Source organism: Vidua macroura, chromosome 9, assembly GCF_024509145.1.
Source record: "Vidua macroura isolate BioBank_ID:100142 chromosome 9, ASM2450914v1, whole genome shotgun sequence".
Taxonomy (NCBI): Eukaryota; Metazoa; Chordata; class Aves; order Passeriformes; family Viduidae; genus Vidua; species Vidua macroura.
The window spans coordinates 27050834-27063037 of record NC_071579.1 but is presented as its reverse complement, the minus strand read 5'-3'; the positions used below and the strand labels follow the sequence as shown (position 1 = coordinate 27063037).

Here is a 12204-nt window from a genome sequence, read left to right as displayed (position 1 = left end):
GGACTGGATTTCTTGTTTCTTGTCTGTCCGAGGATAAAGAACAGCCCTCCATTAGTTTGTAGACAAAACCGTAGGGGCTGGCATCACTAAAATTCAACCTTAGCCTTTTTTCCTGGCAATAAATGAATGGTGAGATACATCTGTTGATTTCTAGCCAGCACATTAAACTTTTCTTGAAGTTGGCTATAGGCAAAAAATGATGCAGAGCAGGGCTTACAGTGACCACTTGCAGTGATTCCTAAGAACGGGAACACTTTGTGTTGCACTAGAAGCCAGTTTGAGTTTTCACCATGATACTGGTCACAAATTGAGCACAGCTGTGTGGATCCATCTATGTGACACATTTCAGTGAGCACTAAAATCAACAAAGGTTGGTTTCCCATGGAGGTGTCTTAGGGCAATTGGCTTTTTTATTTTAAAATTCATTAGACCAAAATAGAAACTAAAGGCAGGAGAGCAACCTTGACCTAGGAATATATTCTTTGGTGGCTAATAAGCTCTGATTAAGATTTTATTGCTTTAGAGCATTTGCAGCATCCTGCTCTTGTGTGGTTTCTTTGTCTAATAAAAGATGAGCTCACACTGCAGGCTTTTTCCTCAATAGGGAAATAATAAGGTATCTCAGAGCTACAAAACTGCCTATTCCCACAAAACTAGTTGGAAGTGGCTGTGTTTGAGACCTTGCTCCCATTGCTAATGCATGTGGGGAAACAAGATTGTCAATATGAGCATGCTCTTAGCTACAAAAATGGGGGTTACCCCGGCAAAAAAACGAAATGATGCAAGGTCTCATGCTGAAGTGTTCTCAAGGACAATCTGATTGGCAGATTTTCCCTATCCTGTCTAATGGGTTTTATGTCCTGTAGCAAAATCTTTCCTGTGTAAGTATTTTATTGAGGATTAGTCTAAGACAGTCAAAATGGAAACAGTCATGAGCCTCTCCTTTGCTTTCTATGTGCCAGCTGTATTTGACCTGGTCTCCTGTAACAGAACTCTCCTTGGGCTGTGTGTTTGTGTGAAACATCAGAGATGCTGCTCTGTTTGGAGCCACCCTAAAAGAGCATCTGTGGCTGTGTGCCCAGGGAGCAGGGGTTACACTGCCAGCTAAATGGCCTTGGACCAAGGAGGGAGGACAATCCCCTGGGAGCAATGGCTTTGTGAGCCTTCAGGTGATTTGGACAGGAGCTGCCTGACCTCAGTGTGTTGTCTCCATTTCCCTGTGCTGCAGAATCTCCTCCAGGTGCAGAGGGCCTGCAGGAGATGTGATTTTGTGGACCTTTCTCTCAGTAGCATAGCAACTGCCACCACTTCCCACTGCTCTGTCCCCTCTGCTTGGCTCCCTCAGCCGTGAGGGATCAGGAACTGAACCAACTTTACAAACAGCCCTGCAAAACAGGAGAAGCTGTGGGAGGATTTATTTTTAACTGGGATCTCTCTGTTCTCTGAACCATCTCTCTGCGGGGTCCTCAGGGCTGACATGACTAGGGAGTGCTTGGAGCAGGAGTGAGACAACAGGTGGGGAAGAGAAAAGGGAGAGGACCAGGAGAAAAGTCTGCTGTTCCCTGGCTTCAGGGTTCAAGCACAAATTCAGGGGCAGCCCTGTGAACACTTCCAGCCCAAGTACTGGTGGAGCACAGCTTCAGTAATGATCTGCCATGAGAGGGATAATCAGAAATTAGTATGAAAGTCCTTTCAGTTTCACTCTGTTCACTAGAGGGGAAAGGGAGAAGTGAATTTTAAGCAAGGGGGATGGAGTTTTCTTTAAAATTTTTGTGCTCTGACTGCCTCTGGTGATTCAAGACGCTGACCTGCAGCATCTTCAGCCAGCACAGAGGCCAGCAAGGGCTGTGCTTCTATGACAACAGCCCAGCATTCTGGACAAGTATCATTTGATCTTATTCTCTGTGTTGTGCTTCTAACAAAGCTGCTCAGGCTGGCCACATTCCGTAATTGCTTTTTCAGCTGAGATCTGAAAGTCACATTTGTAGCCAGGTACAATTCTGATTAGAGCAATCTAGGAGGGTTAATAGAGGCAGCAGTGTTTCAGTTACAGGATCAGTTTGGAGTGTGTGGATGGGTTCTGTGCAGGCAGGGGTAGAAAGAAGATACTGATTCCCCTATGATTAGTGCCTTACCTTTGTTAAAGGTCTACCTCTGAATCTCTAAAAGATCAGGCTTTAAGTGATGAGGGTTTCTCACTATTTCGAGCCTGTGTGAGTGGAATGGAGAAGTAGAGATTTTAATTATTTTTTGTCTTCTTTAGCAAGTGCACAAGTGTTGTCAGTAGCATTTGTGGAGATTATAATGTGTATGGGGAAAATGAATTACTCAAATAGAGAATTTGCTGTCGTCCAGTGTGGTGATGGTACAAATCAGCTAATCACCTGATTCATAATTTTTACAGATTCCTAAGGATAAGGAGGCAGTAAGTGCATTGGCCTGAGTGTCTGAATGGAAGTTAGTCAGATGTTGAATTCTTCGTTTTAGAAATTCCTGCTATGAACCACAACACATGGGTAGAAGAGCTGCTTTCTGATACACTAATGAGAAGAAAATTTGTGCTTGTGTTTTCTGGAGTGTTTGCAAAAGACTGTAGTCTGACTGAAGAGCAGCTGAAGTTCAGAAGAGAGTGTATCAGAATTATGCTGTCTCCTACTGAGAAATACTTTTGGGAAGATTTTAATGCATTCAGTGCAGCTGTTCACTATTGAGCTACTGATAAATTTCTTCAGAAACTGCCCTTGTGAATGCAATCTGTGAACGAAGTGTCTGCTGTACCAGCCCTTTTCTGTGTGAGAAAGGTGCATATGTTTAGTCTGAGATAAACCATTGTGCATACAGTACTGAAGTTTAAACCAGGTTGCTTTTGGTTTGTTTCCCCTCTGTTGGAAATTTAAGTGAAATTATCATCCCTATTTAAACTGCCTTGAGATAGCATTTTGGGTTAGAGTTGTGGATTTTGAGCTGTTTTGGTTTTGTTTAGGTTTGTGGAGTGTTGTCGTTGCTGGTTTTTTTTTCAGTGAATGGGTGAAGTCCTGTGCGCAGGTGAGACTTGTTAAGAAGGAAGGTATTTGCTCACATGCTGAGAGTAGACATTGGAGTGAGTTTTGTTCCCAAAGGTGCCTGTGAATTTGAGTTGAGGAGAAAATTAACTTCTGTGGATGCTGAGTGAAGGTGAGACTTCTGTCACTGCTCAGTGCCTTCTGACTCTGCACACAGTAGCCCAGGCCCTGTTTTGCATAAGTAGCTGCTAATCAAACCTGTGCTATCATTGCTCCAATTTGCCAACCCTGTGACTTTTTATAAGGAGCCAAGACCTTTGCTTATTTGATGTGTGGTAGTTTCAAACAGCATGAGAGATTAAAAGTGTGGTATATCTGTTAAAAGGTAAAGTTTCTTTTTCCTCCTCTGTAGTAATTTGGTTTGTGTAGTTGTGTTCTGTACAACCAGAGGTGAAAAGTCAGAGTCGTACCTTTTCCCACCGTCTGAGCTGCACACATTAGAGCAGCCATGGCTGCTCATGGCCCTTAGTGATTCATATTCTGCTGTTGTTTTTTTTGTTTCTGAATCTAAAAGGGATAATTTATCCATTTCAAATGCTGTCTGCACCCTCATCGAGTCCTCACATTTTATACAGTCTTTATTCCAATTGCAGTCTTAGGAGTAGATAGGTGTTGGATGGATTCAAAGTTTCCAGCTGAAATTCCTGTTTTTTCATCTTTTCTCATTTCCTTTTTTTTTCTTCTATAAATGTTGAGGAGGGAACTTTTGTAAGGATAAAATGGTGGTGGCACATGCACTAGAAATGCGGATTTTCCATAGAAGTAGTAAAAACAATTCTTTAGGTTTGTTTACCTTGGAGGCTGCTTGATGAATTGCATGGTTGGTTGCACTGTCAAAGATTTTAGTTCTTGGTTGCAGTTTATTGGAGCAACAGAAGTGGCACCCTGCCACTGGAGTAAAGAATGCTGTTTCCCCATGAGTATTTGAACAATCTGCAGTAGCCATCTGTTATTCTGTTAAACACAAAGCAGTGCAACAGGTGTATTTCTTGGGTTTGGAAGTCTTACCAGCACGAGTGAACACTAAACAGGATTAAAGCCAGGATTTAAAAGAAGATTTCAAAGTGGGCTCCTCTTTAGTCAGCAGATATAGTGGTTATGGCATTAGAAAGTGGAGAGATAACCTAAACATATGGTGCACAGTTAAGGAAAACAAATGCTGAACTGCTCTTAAATCTGTTCTTTTTTCATGTTTGTCATTTTCTTAGATGGCTTCAGTAACAGATGCCAGATTCAGGCAGAAAGATTCTTCAGACCAAAATTTTGATTACATGTTCAAGCTCCTGATCATTGGCAACAGCAGTGTGGGTAAAACATCCTTCCTCTTCAGATACGCCGACGACACCTTCACTCCTGCCTTTGTGAGCACAGTGGGAATCGACTTCAAGGTGAAAACAGTTTACAGGAATGACAAGAGGGTGAAGCTGCAGATTTGGGTAAGTGCCAGCATTTTCAAAGATGCTTCATATTAATCCCAGCAAAGCTCTGATGGTAAAACATGGCTTGTTTGGAAGTGGATTTTTGGATTGGTGTAGATTTCGGTCGTTCTTAAGTTCTGCCTGGCTGGATCTTTGTGTCCCTGCAGTAAACTGAAGGAGTTCATTTTCCTGTTGCTGTCTCACTCAGCTGGTGAGGGTCCTGATGTGGTCTAAGCAGCTGCTCTACATTTGAGTGAGCTCTACACACGACTCATACTATCATTTTATGGCCTCTACATAAGATACTTGTATCTTCCTGTAGCTCCTGTACCTGTCCAGCAGCCCATTTCTACCCAGTTTCTGCCCCATCTAAGAGCTTAGTCTTCTAATTGATCTACATACACCTGATTTGTAATTCTTTAATAATTGCATTTAAATGTCAAATTACAGTAGTCACATCTGGGTTTTTTATTTATTGTGGTAATCTTGAATAGTGAGAATCTAAAATGAGCTGCTATTTTTTGTACTACAACTACATGATTTATTTTATTTCTGTGTTGCTGGGTACAATGTAAAACAAATTATTTAATAAAAAATCCTTTTCATGTTGTGAAATCCTGATATTGAAACTAAGGTAGGTCACCTGATATGAAATTGATTGATTTAATTTAGGGTTTTGGCAATAAAAATGTTTTTACTTCAGGCCCTATAAGCACCTAAAGATGATTTCCATTTAGTTGGTCTTTCTGAATTTTGGAATGTGAAATTTTCTAAGAAGCTGTGTAAAAGCAAGACAGAAAACACCATAAAATATTAGAGTTTTTTCAAAGATACGATAATTAAAGTGAATTAAGCAATAATCTTAATTAAATCTGTTAAAGGGCTTTGGGACAAAAAGGGCTTTATTAACCTTAAACTTCTTATGAAAAGAGATGTCAGATAAATTCCTCAGAGGGTACAATCCATTGGACCTGTAATATTGGAATTACCAACAACACTGTTGATTTAATATTTATTTTTAATTAAAGGTATACCTAGGTGTTGGACAGTTTCCAGAGTAACTTGTATTCTGTTCTTCTCTCTTTTTGCATGGATCCCTGACATGAGTCATGACTCAAGGACCTTAATAAAACCACTATATGCCTCTATTAAAACTACAGTATTTTAACTTGTTTGTCTCCTGCCTGTCCTGAGATTATATTTGTCATTTCAATGTGTTCTCCAGGGTACATGAAGTAATAGTGGGGTCCATTAGCATACCAAAACTGTGGGTTCCTATGTGTAGGAAGAAAGAGTTTTCATACCAACCTGTGTTCCAATTACTTTAAAAAATTATTTACAGCTGCTGTTGAGTTTCTGGGAGTGTGGGGCTCTGTGGCTCCCTTGAACCCTTTGCTCTGACTTACAATTTTCTAGTTATGTTGACATTTTTTTCAATTATGCTCCCCCTAAGATTGGCATTAAGCCTTCTCTGAATCAGGTTTAATGTGAAATTAAGTGAAGGGGAAGGTACAAGTGTTTGACTTAACCACTTCAAATATTTTTCTAAAATCCAGAGAAAAGCACTTCTAGGAACCTTTGATGTTCTCTTCTCCACAGACCCAGAGTTTTTTCAGTTCAGGGGTGCTTGTGGAGCTTTGAAGTGAGCGCAGCTGTGACAGACTGGAGGTGCTCAAGGGCTGTGCCAAATAACCTTGTTCTGTGTTGTGCAGGTCTGAGGTGAGAGGGAAGTTATTACTGCTGTGCTGTGATCCAGAGACATCCATGATCAGTGGGACTTTGTTTACACTGCCTGGTGCCCGTGTTGATCAGAACAACAGAATTTGGGTGCAGGACCCAAATTCTTGTGTTGTCTTAAAGCTCGGGACAATTCACGCTGCTTCAGGGGCCAAACAGCTGCACGTAAAGACTGACAGCTGTGTCAGTAAATGTCCCTCTGGCCTGACTCCTGGTTTTGTTTCTCCAGCAGAAGTTGATGAGCATTTTAAAGCCAGAGATCTTGCATTTGTGTTTGTGCTGAGTTTGAGGAAGTCTGTGTTTTGTGAATGAGGATTCGACAAGCTGTCACTCACATGGAATGATCAGAAGAGAGTGCTCCTCTGTTTGATTTTGGTGTCATTAGTGGGCCTCTTGCTTTGTTGACATTAATGCCTCAATCACCCAAATTGATATTTTAATAATCAGTTGTGCTTGTGACTAAGCAGTCTGGGAAATGATCTGCTTTGAAAAGACTTGAAAGGAATATCTCTTTAGCTTGAGAGGAACAGGACATAGCAGAGATATTAATCATGTTTTTAAGGTAGAATGACAGCACTGCTGCTGCATATGGAAACAGTAAAATGGTTCAGAGAGGGGTTTATGAAATAATGTTTTGTTGGCTTTTTTTTCCTTTTCTTTAAAGAACTCCAAGATCAGTTGACTGTGTTTTAATTTCAAATATTTTCTATCTTGTTTAGGAATGATGGTGTTGTGTTAATAGAATAAATTAGCTTTATTGAGAACATTTGTTTTGTAGTTGGATGAGGCTTTGTAATTTAATATTTAATTAAAATAATTTATTACATAAATAATTAATATATTATATTGATATTTACATATCTACATAAATGCAATTCTTGAATTAGATTTTTTATGCCACTGCCATCTGTAATAATACTTTTATATAAAGCATCTTCCCTATTATTGGGTTGTAAGGAGCCAATTTATAATATCTCTCTGCATTTCTTTCTGGGAATTTTGTATTCCCAGAGTTGCTAATTACTGTTTACTGGAGGAAAACTATTATATTTTCAGCTAGGTATGTTTTTTATTATAAATAAATCTCAAAGGTAACATTATTGTATTCTTAGCAAATGCAAACAGTTAATGCAGAGTTCAGGTTGCCTAGCAGCTAGAGAGGACCACTTTGTCCAGATCCAGATGGAAGCAGGGTGAATGAATAAAAGTGATTTCAGTTTTAGGTAAGAGCAAGGTGAGATTTCTTTTTCTCCCTTCTGTGCATTTGTGTGTCTATTGCTGGTGAAGAAGAATGGTGGTGAAAATGACAGCAGAACTCCTGAGCAGTGTGGCATTGAGGGGCTGCTGAGGGGCAGCCTCTGGCCCTTTGTGCTGGCCCAGTCTGGGTTCATTACATGCACAGTCACATAAATTAACTGATAGAAAATCACTGGCAGAGTTCAGCCCCAAACACTTGCACACCACCCCATACATACTTTGTGTGAGGAATTTGATTACATTTCCATTATATATTCGTGCAGCACCTTACACAAAAGACTCTCAACATTGATGTGATTAATAATAGACATAACTAAATACAGGGTTTGGCAGCTGATGTTACAGTTGAAACTACTTCCAACACCCCTTGTAAAAAGCAACAGAGATTAAATTTAACTTCAGGTTAAAACGCAGACTGTGATGCTCAGACAGAGGCAGCATATTTAGACTACAGTAAGATTTTTCTTTTAAGGAGCTGTTTATCAGAATTAAACTGCTAGGATGAAGGTTTTCCCTTCTCATTAACAAAAAATGTCTCTGTGGCTTAGCTGCTGAAACCTGTAGGGGTGTGAGATTAGGTTTAGTGAATGTCTGAAGCACGTGTTACAGCTCTCAGGCACCGCTGGGGAGAGGGCACAAAGCAACATTGCTCTGGGCTTTTTGGATCTTTAAAAACAGAAATATGACAACTGCTAATTATATTGAGTGGCAGTTACCACTACAAAACAGAAAAATGTAAACCAAAATAACCCCCCTGCTGTGTAGCTGTCCAGAAGGTAAATACACAGTGTTTTTAAAAGCCTTTTGTATCAGGCATTGCCTGGATGACAGGATCATCTTGTGCAGCTCACCTCTTAGGGAAGGGATTCAAAGCAGTAACACTGGCAACTGAGTCCTTTTTTAATTTCTTTCTTTTTTTTTTTTTTTTTTCCTTTTCAGTTACAGGAGGTAAAATTAGAACACCATCATATTTGATTGTAAATTTTAATGTTAATTGCACACTTAACCAAAAGCTAATTATGCATTTCAGATGAGAGAGTCATCTATTCCCAAGGCATCCTATTCCTGTCATGGTTTTGCTGAGTTCCTTGCAAGCACTGACTTCAGGCTTGAATGCTTGCACAAAACTTTTTTCTAAAAAAAGAGATAATGAGGTTCAGTAATTAAATGTATAGATGTGATAGTGATGGGTGTCTCTAGAGCACTAATGGGCCTGATTCTGCTTTTATAGATTCACAGTTGTGAAATCCTCTGATTTGCTGTTTAGATGAAGAACTAAACTGGAGAAATTCATGATAGTAAAAAGATCAGGTTGATCTTTGTAAGGGAGTCAAGGATTACATTTTATTTGCAGCATTAAGGACTTACTGGGTCCCAGGAATGAAAATCATTGTGGGTGAGTGGATGTAAAGCACTGCTTCTCATGCTAAAATACAATGCAGAATGTTTGAGTGGAGAAGAGATGCAATAACAGTGTCTGTAATTCAATTCCAAGGTCTTGGTTATATCTCAAGTAATAATACTTCTGCTTTGAGAACTTGGTGCTCATGCCACTCTGAATGGGCTGTAAGATTAGAGTTGCAAGGGTGATACAAAGGAGAGAAATAAAAACTTGACAAATAAGACCCTTGACAAATAAGACAAACTGACTGATGGGTCAGTTACCCAACTCACTGTTGAATTTACTGAGCAGCCTAAGCTTGCTGAGCAGGGCATTGCTGTGTTTGCAGTCAAACAGTTGACGTGGAGGGTTTATTTCTGTTTATAGTTAATCACCTCAATCTCGTTGTTATCTCATTATAACTCTGCATTACATTGAAGGCCAAATTCAACTTCAGTCTAAGCTCTGATACCACTGCAGTTATCCCTGCTGACAATGCTGGATTTGCTCTCACTGCAGGTGTAGTATCTCTCTTTGTGCTCCATCTTTGCAGTTACTGGGCCCTTGGAGGCTTTGTTTTGTACATTTCAGTAAGATGAAACATGTTGTGTTCAGAGGCACCAGGCTGTATCCAGGGGCAGTGTGGAGTGTGTGTGTGTTGATAAAGAGCTGTTGGTAGTTCAAAGGTTAGGACCTTTCCTAGAGGAAATGGACCAATGCTGACTGTCCAGTAGAGGAAAAGCTGTGCATGGGAAATTTCAAGGGAAATTATTTACTTGATGAGGTGAGGCAGTTAAGCTTTGAGAGGACAAACAAATTGCTGGCCTCCCAATGTTTTGCATTTAATGCTTTTTTTATCAGAAATTCAGAATAGATATTTTGTAGTCATTTTATATAAGATCTGAGACTCAAATGCCTCAAAACCCTTTCCCGTTGTCCTTGTCTCATCAGAATCACCCTTATTATGGTTTTCTTTCACAATTTTATCTTCTACATAATGACTGGGTATATTCTATATTTAAATATGCTGGGTGGCACTGTGATCAGTTATGAGATAACACAGTTGGTGGAATTTATGAGTTCTCATAGTGTTTGTCTCAAGTGAGCATGTACTTACACTGTGTCACATTTGCTCAGATGAAAAAATATAACTGCTGTGCTTACTCACATTTATAACTTTCATGCATTGTGTTGTCTACTGCAGTGTCATGTTTATGCAACACTTGAGTACCTGAATGGCTGTTTTTAGAACGAAAAAAGGGAATCTAAAGCCTCAAAAATGATTTCCAGGTGTGAGAAATTGTACCCTATAGCAGAGCTGGAGTACCTAGGAATTTAGCAGCATGTACCTTGTGATTTATTTTCTGTTGTCCAGCTGTTCAACATCATCTGATTCATTAAACAGCATGAACTGAGCTCCCAGAGATAAGCACTAATATTCTGTATTCTGTTGCTTTGGAGGCATTGGACTCTGCAGACGGAAGGAAACATTTGTGGGAAGTACTGTAACTGTACAAAAAAGCAGCACATTCCTGCAGTGTGGAGAACTGGGAGGCCTATGGTTTTGCTGGTTAGGTTCTCCCATCTGCAGAGCAATGTAATGTTTACCAGGTGACACTGATCTCAACCCAGATTTCTGGTGAGCTGTTCTGGCTGTCCAGCAAATACTGGACATGAGAGTGACAAAGTAGGAAACATAAATCCTGTTTGGGGTAAGATGTATCTTCCAATAGCAGCTTAGCACCTTGCATTTTATGGCCAGGGGTCACTCCACTGCAGCCCAAAAGTGTACCCTAAGCATCTCTCTTACCCTCCTCTGCTTCTGCCACAGCCTGGGTTTGCAGCATTGCTGAGATGTTCCTACATCAAAATGGAGCTGCCAGTCCCAAGTGTCCTGCTCAGCTCACACATGGCATCCTGTGCTTCTGTTGTGCACTTGCATCTTGTTTGAAAATTCCTCTAGTATTGCCAGTTCTGCTTTGCATCCATTTCTGTGTTAATCAGATAGTCCCTGCTTCGCTACTAATTTGTGTTAGAGACTGAAACAGGAGGTGGCAGGAGTGTTTGAAACTTGAGGGGAGCAGGTGTAAGTGCAGCAGATAAACACTGTGTTATGAGCTGCTGCGCTTCATTAACTGAAGTACCTTCATGTGATATATGACTCAAGTGATTGAACTTTGTGTATTACTCAAAGAAGGCTCGATGGTGGTATTTTCTCAGCCAGATTCTGGCTAGTTTGTCACTCTGACAAACTCATCCAGACATCTGCAGCAGTGCTAGAGGGTAAAGTCACGGCGAGAGAGTGGCGGCTGCGGATCTGTGTGTGCACAGATGCTCCCGGTGCTACCAGGTTTTACTGTCCCTCTGCCTTCCTTACAGCCAGAGCAATAAAACAGAACATGCAGGGGACCTGTGCATAGGATATTTACAAGGCAGAAGACTCACCCTACTGCTGGTTTTGCTTTTTGCATGTGCTTATTCAAAGGTTCACCTGCTGCTTCCCCTCCACGCGTCCCTGGGTCGGCGCTGCGCCTGGCAGTTGTGAAGTTGCTGCGTGTTCCAGTGCCATGGTAACTGTATCCTGCTCTGCTGGCTGCCAGCGGGCACCAAGCCTGCCCAGTTGTGAAAAGAAGCAAGTGCTCCAAGTGCCAAATTGTGGTAGACTGGCATGAGTCAGCTTTGATAAGTCCAGGTGAAGTCCTTTACCAAGGAATGCAAGTCTTTTTTACTGAGGGAAGAAAGAGAAGTAACTCCCATCAAATGTGTTCTGGATTTTTAACTCTAAAAGGCTAAAAAATGTGTTTTCATTGGAATTACCACCAAGTGCTAAATTGCTTTCTTGCTCTGCAGTTTAACCTCATGCTGTACACATTTCTCTAAGGCTGAGCTACTTTTCCCATTGTTTCCTCTTTGTGTTGTGCACCCTGGCTTGCTCTTGGAAAGGTTAGAGAGCACCTTTGTAAGCACTTTTGCACTAACTGCAAGGTGAGTTCTGGCAGAGTACTGTCATAACGACATTTAAAATCATGGAGTAGTGCCTAAGAGTGAGCAAGTAGAGCTGGGGAAAAGTGAGGAATTCTTGCTTGCTTTTTACAGAAGAAATACTCTGACTCTGATAAAGCACACAGGTGCATCACTTAATTACATGGAATAATAACACTGGAAATTTCCAGCAAGCAAGGATAATTAAGGGATGCATTTTTCAAGTCTTTCATGTACAAGAGTGGAATGATGGACCATAATAACTTCTATGACTCTGTTACCCTCTCCTGGCCCTCACTGGGTTGTAGAACCACCAGCACTGTGAGGGCTGGTACTGTGAGAGCAGTGTGGTGAGACACTGAGGTGA

The 12204-nt window shown here is 40.8% G+C and overlaps 1 protein-coding gene and 1 long non-coding RNA gene across 5 annotated transcripts in view; one reads left to right on the top strand and one right to left on the bottom strand.

The window, feature by feature from the left end:
* Window positions 1-12204, top strand: part of RAB3B (RAB3B, member RAS oncogene family) — a 50831-nt gene that overhangs the window by 5924 nt on the left and 32703 nt on the right. For all 3 annotated transcript variants that reach the window (XM_053985481.1, XM_053985483.1, XM_053985482.1), the window contains one exon: window positions 4271-4498. In XM_053985481.1, coding sequence (XP_053841456.1) covers window positions 4271-4498 — 228 coding nt within the window. The remainder of the gene's footprint in view (window positions 1-4270; window positions 4499-12204) is intronic.
* Window positions 1581-11372, bottom strand: LOC128811680 (uncharacterized). 2 transcript variants are annotated; one of them, XR_008438425.1, is made up of 3 exons: window positions 11301-11372; window positions 2136-2209; window positions 1581-1650 (listed from the first exon to the last, which is right to left on the bottom strand). It is a non-coding gene; the product is annotated as an uncharacterized LOC128811680 (long non-coding RNA). The 2 variants fall into 2 exon arrangements; XR_008438426.1 differs by lacking the exon at window positions 11301-11372 and adding an exon at window positions 3856-3961.